General features: G+C 51.1%; 1 protein-coding gene across 1 annotated transcript; it reads left to right on the forward strand.

Moving 5' to 3' along the window:
- The first annotated feature begins 233 nt into the window (after positions 1-233).
- Positions 234-4,287, forward strand: MYC (MYC proto-oncogene, bHLH transcription factor). The gene is made up of 3 exons (XM_053965457.1): positions 234-484; positions 1,411-2,116; positions 3,170-4,287. Exons 2-3 carry the CDS (start codon positions 1,426-1,428, stop codon positions 3,718-3,720), a joined length of 1,242 nt encoding a protein of 413 aa, XP_053821432.1. The 5' UTR covers positions 234-484; positions 1,411-1,425; the 3' UTR covers positions 3,721-4,287.
- The last annotated feature ends 1,236 nt before the right edge of the window (positions 4,288-5,523 follow it).

Consider the following 5,523-nt stretch of genomic DNA (forward strand, 5'->3'; position numbering starts at 1 on the left):
CCCGGATCTCTGCGCAGCGAGGAGCGGAGGGGGCGCGCAGCGGCGCGGCCAGCCCCTCGCAGCGCCCCCTCCCGCGGCGTCAGCGCGGAGCCTGCTCGGCTGCCGGGGGCGGGCAGGAGCGCTGCGGGGCCCCGCGGTGCTGCCCCCGCCCCCGCCACCGCTCCCCCCGCCCCTCACCGGCGCTTTAAAGGAGGAAAGCAACTAAACTTCTATTGTACCGGCCAGCGCGCCGCGCCGCCCCGGACCAGCGACCGACCGCGCCGGGAGGCGGCTGCTCCGCCGCTCCGTGGGGTTTATCAAACCGTGGTGGGAGGAAGAGACCGACATTCTCCGGCGTTTTGTCTATTTTTTTTTTTTTTTTTAATCTTCTCCCCGTCCTTTCTGGCGGTTCTTTTTATCATCTATCCATTTACCCTTCGTTGTTTCCGAACCGCCTGCAATAATCGCCTCGCTACGTCTCGCAGCTGGCGCGTTGGAGAAGCCGGTGAGTTGCGGGGCTGTTCGCTTCCCATCACTCGATTCCCGCGGTTGTGGCGTTTCGATTGACACGGGCTGGTGACACCCGGGCTGCTGGCGGGGCTGCGCTCCGCGGACGTGGATACCGACGGTCCCTCCCGATGGACGCTGTCCTCTTCTGGGGCTCCGGCGTTCCCATCTTTTTTCTTGCGCTCGGATTTTAATTTAATTTTTTTGGTGGGAGGGGAGGATTTGCTTCTCGCGTATGCGCGGGCAGGGTATGATTGCTACATATATTGCTTATATGCATATATATATATATATATGTGCGGGTATATATATATATATATATATATATATGAGACAAGATTTGGCAAAGTTTGCCAAGGTCGCTGCTTGTCCCCACGCAGTGCCAGCACGCCCAGGTGGGTAGCTGAGGAACAACCTGGCTCCCGGCTAGAAGCCGCCGGGCTCTCGGCACCCCTTCCCGCCGGGACGCGGCGGGATAGGGATGGCGCTGCGGTCCCGGGAGGGAAGGAGCTCCGTGCCCCATGTGAGCGGCGGCGGCAGGGAGCTGAGCCCAGCTGAGCCGGGCGGCCGGGCTGCCGCTGCCCCTCCGGGGGAGCGGGGAGGGTGGTCCGGGAGCTGACAACCGACCCCTCAGTGGGTCAGGTCACGCCGCCCGATTGTTCCGCCGCGCTTAGAACGGAGTGAAGGAGGGTCGTGATTTTTCTTGGGGTTTTTTATTATTTTTTTATTACTATAATTTTTTTTTTTTTTTTTTTTTTTTTTTTTTTTTTTTTTAATAAACGCGACTGCGCATTTCCCTGCCGGCACGGTGTGGGGAACCGGGAGGGAGCGCTGCGCGCCGGGGGGCCGGTAGCTCCACCGAAGCCGGGGGCAGCCGACCCCCACGGCTCACCCGGGTGCCCCTCTCCCCCCTCCCTTCCGCAGGCACCAGCCGCCGCGATGCCGCTCAGCGCCGGCTTCTCCAGCAAGAACTACGACTACGATTACGACTCTGTGCAGCCCTACTTCTACTTCGAGGAGGAGGAAGAGAACTTCTACCTGGCGGCGCAGCAGCGGGGCAGCGAGCTGCAGCCCCCCGCCCCGTCCGAGGACATATGGAAGAAGTTTGAGCTGCTGCCCACGCCGCCCCTCTCCCCCAGCCGCCGCTCCAGCCTGGCCGCCGCCTCCTGCTTCCCCTCCACCGCCGACCAGCTGGAGATTGTGACCGAACTCCTCGGGGGGGATATGGTCAACCAGAGCTTTATCTGCGACCCGGACGACGAGACCGTCAAGTCCATCATCATCCAGGACTGCATGTGGAGCGGCTTCTCCGCCGCCGCCAAGCTGGAGAAGGTGGTCTCGGAGAAACTGGCGTCCTACCAGGCAGCCCGCCGAGAGGGGGGCCCCGCCGCCCGCCCCGGACCGCCGCCCGCCGCGCCGCCAGCACCGCCACCCGGACTGGCCGCGTCCCCCGCCGCCTCCGCCAGCCTCTACCTGCACGACCTGGGCGCCGCCGCCGCCGACTGCATCGACCCCTCGGTGGTCTTTCCCTACCCGCTGAGCGAGCGGGCCCCTCGGGCCGCGCCGCCCGGCGCCAGCCCCGCGTCCCTGCTGGGCGACGACACGCCGCCCACGACCAGCAGCGACTCGGGTGAGTGGGACCCACGCGTGCTCCGGGAGGGCGTGGGAACCCGCGCGGCGCCAGGGGTTCCCGGGGCGCAGCTGGAAGGCAGCACACCCCCGCCTCCCTCCTCAGCCTCCTTTTGCCCCCCTCCCCGCGTGCGATTTTTTTTTTTTTTTTTTTTTTAATGCCACGTTTGCGAGGCACCGAGAGTCCTAGCCGGTTTATTTCCTGGAAAACCAGCCCAGTTTTTCCTCCGGGGAATAAGGGAGTGTAAAGCGGGGGGAGAAAAATATAAAGAAAGTGTAGGACGGATAAACTTTCATCATGGGGTCCCGATAAGGCTGGCTCCCGGTTTCACCCGTGGGCCGGGAAGGAGTTAACTCCAACCCAAGAGCCGCGGGGAGAATGTGCAGTCAGGGAGGTGCTAGTGAAAGTGACTGCAGGGGAGTGAATGGGCTGGGAAAGTTTTAGAAATGCTTCCTTAGGTATGTGACAGCGGGTTCCGCTCCCTCGTAAATCTAGTTTGAAAGTGAGTTTCTACCCAAAGCGGTACAACCTTCCCTTTTTCCTTTTTTTAAACTCTTTTTCTTTTTTTTTCCCTCCCAAACTCCCTCCTATTTTCCACAAATTAACAGATCAAGAGAGATTCAGAAAATGTCTCTGAATACCCATGTGTGTTAAGTAAGCTTTCTTTTAAGGCGTGGCCAAAGCCTTCTAAATCCATAATTAAGGGCAGCTTGAGTCTGGGAGCTTTATTGTGCTGTACTGCTGACAACCGAGGTTAAACTTTCCTACTATCTTTCATGCACTCGACATTACGCAAGATCATTACAACTTTTTGAAATCAGGGAGCCAGGGTTTGGACTGCAGTCCATGTGTCCTATTGCACTTGAAGCACTGCTTCCTTAAAGGAAAGGCTCTTAGGGAAAGCTGTGTCCAGCATCATGAAATAGGTTTAAGAAGGGTTTGTCATTGGGTTCCTCATTGTGCAACTCAGAGTAGCCTTCCTTTTACATACAGTAGTCTTGAGAGTGCCTACATACAAGTTATAATTTTTTTTTAATTTTTTTTTAATGGCAGAAGAAGAACAAGAGGAAGATGAGGAAATTGATGTTGTTACATTAGCTGAAGCAAATGAATATGAATCCAGCACAGAGACGTCAGAAGAGCACAGTAAGCCCCACCAAAGCCCGCTGGTTCTCAAACGGTGTCATGTCAACATTCATCAGCACAATTATGCCGCTCCTCCCTCCACCAAGGTTGAATATCCAACTGCAAAAAGGCTAAGGTTGGACAGTGGCAGAGTACTCAAACAGATCAGCAACAACCGAAAATGCTCCAGTCCGCGCACTTCAGATTCAGAAGAGAACGACAAGAGGCGAACACACAACGTCTTGGAGCGCCAGAGGAGAAATGAGCTGAAACTGAGTTTCTTTGCCTTGCGTGATGAGATACCTGAGGTGGCCAACAATGAAAAGGCTCCCAAGGTTGTTATCCTGAAAAAAGCAACAGAGTACGTTCTTTCCATCCAGTCAGAGGAACACAGACTGATTGCAGAGAAAGAGCAGTTGAGGCGGAGGAGAGAACAGTTGAAACACAAACTTGAGCAGCTAAGGAACTGTTGTGCATAGGAATTCTTGAGCATCACTTAGAATAATGCAAACTAGACTGAAACTATGATAAAATATTAATGATTCTAATATCTCTCATGAACTACGCAGTCCATCGAGTATGGAACTATTGCAACTGCATGCTGTGCGATTTAACTTGAGACTACACAACCTTGGCTGAATCTCCCAAGGGTTTGGCCAGAACCTCAAAACTGCCTCATAATTGATACTTTGGACATAAGGGATGATGGGACATTCTTCATGCTTGGGGATGAACTCTTCAATTTTTTTTTCTTTTAAAATTTTGTATTTAAGGCATTTTTTCATACGAGAATCCAAAAGAAAAAAGTTATCCCCAGTCTGCTGTATATAGTTACACATCATATTGCCATGTAAATACCTTTAATAAAGCCTTTATAGAAAAATGTGCACATTAATACACAACAGTTGTGGCAACTGGATTTATACTTGTCTTGAACTTCTGTGCCATAACATTTCACAATTTTGTTTTTTATTTAAGTACTTTTTTCCTTTTAAAAATGATTTTTATTTTGTTTTTAGATAAATAAATATTTGCCCAAAATATAATTAGCTAAATCCTGTGTAAAGACTTCACTTTGTCTCCCATTTTTGTCATTAGATGTCTATTTCCATGACATTCCTTTTTCTGTCATCCTGGTAGTGACCTGACTGAAGTCAAAGAGGGGTTGGATGAAGGGAAATGGTGATCATTTTGCAGCTTAGTAGGGAGTAGTTTCTTGCTTCCACTCCATCTCTTAATTCAAGTGGATAAAATTGTTGGTCTAATGTGCCCTGTCAATTCAACTTGCCTTGCCACCAGGTCCTATGTGCAGGTGTGGTAGCAATGCCTGTGGTGGCCATGGTCAACTGCCTGCTGAAAGTAAAGCTGGAGTGGTGTATTTTCTCACTGATCACCCCAGTATGTAGGCTCTGCATTCCTTCCACATACATATAATTACATTTTCAGGGCATGACCTTCATTCTGCACTAGGGACATAGCCATGTACTTTGAGGGCTGCTTTGTAGTAGGCTCACCTTAATTGCTTCCTGTTTGATTTTAACAGAAGTTAAAGAGGATAAGAAAATAAACTGAGATGGTGGGTGTTGAAGTGGTTAAAACAACAGAGCGGTTTCCCTTTTTAAGTGCTGAAATCAGCAGAGCCAATCTTGGTCAAACACCTTAACACTTTATAAATGTGAATAGTTACTTGGGATTTCAAGGGATACAAAGTTCAAGGACACAGGAAAGGGAGCAAAGGAAAAGGAGAGCTATTTCTCACTTGAAGAACATGCTCAGACAGATTCCTAACGTTTGCTAGATATATTAAATAATATTTACATTCAGGACTTGTCTCATGATCAGCTTTGGATGGGCCATAAGGTACTTGCTTGACACAGCTCTGAAGATTAGATTTGATCTTTTCTCCCCTTTTCACCCTCTTAGCACCACTTTGGTCATGACTTCAGCAACAAATCAATGAGCCCTTTGATGTGGAGGAAGAATGTGTTTTTCAAACACTTGGGCCTTGCACTTTTTCGATTTTCATAATTCCCGTTAAATACATATTTGCTTGGCTTCTAACCATTAGAGGAGCAGTGCTGCCAGATAGCACCAGTGCCAGCCATTGAACTGGGACCAAGGGTTCAGGTTTTCTATTGCTTTTGTGTTCAGGGTGGGAAGAAGAATGATTTGGTGTGGGTATACATGGGATAGGGGCAGGTAGCACCGTGTAGGCAGCGTAGCTGCCAAAGGTCTCTGTTCTGCAAAGCCCTGGGTAACCGTCCCAACAATCTTGCATGGGG

Source organism: Vidua chalybeata, chromosome 1 (assembly GCF_026979565.1).
Source record: "Vidua chalybeata isolate OUT-0048 chromosome 1, bVidCha1 merged haplotype, whole genome shotgun sequence".
NCBI lineage: Eukaryota > Metazoa > Chordata > Aves > Passeriformes > Viduidae > Vidua > Vidua chalybeata.

Coding starts and splice junctions, on each gene's coding strand:
- MYC (XM_053965457.1), top strand. CDS start 1,426: ATGCCGCTCAGCGCCGGCTTCTCCAGCAAGAACTACGACTACGATTAC. Junction 2,117..3,169: donor CACGACCAGCAGCGACTCGG/GTGAGTGGGACC, acceptor TTTTAATGGCAG/AAGAAGAACAAGAGGAAGAT.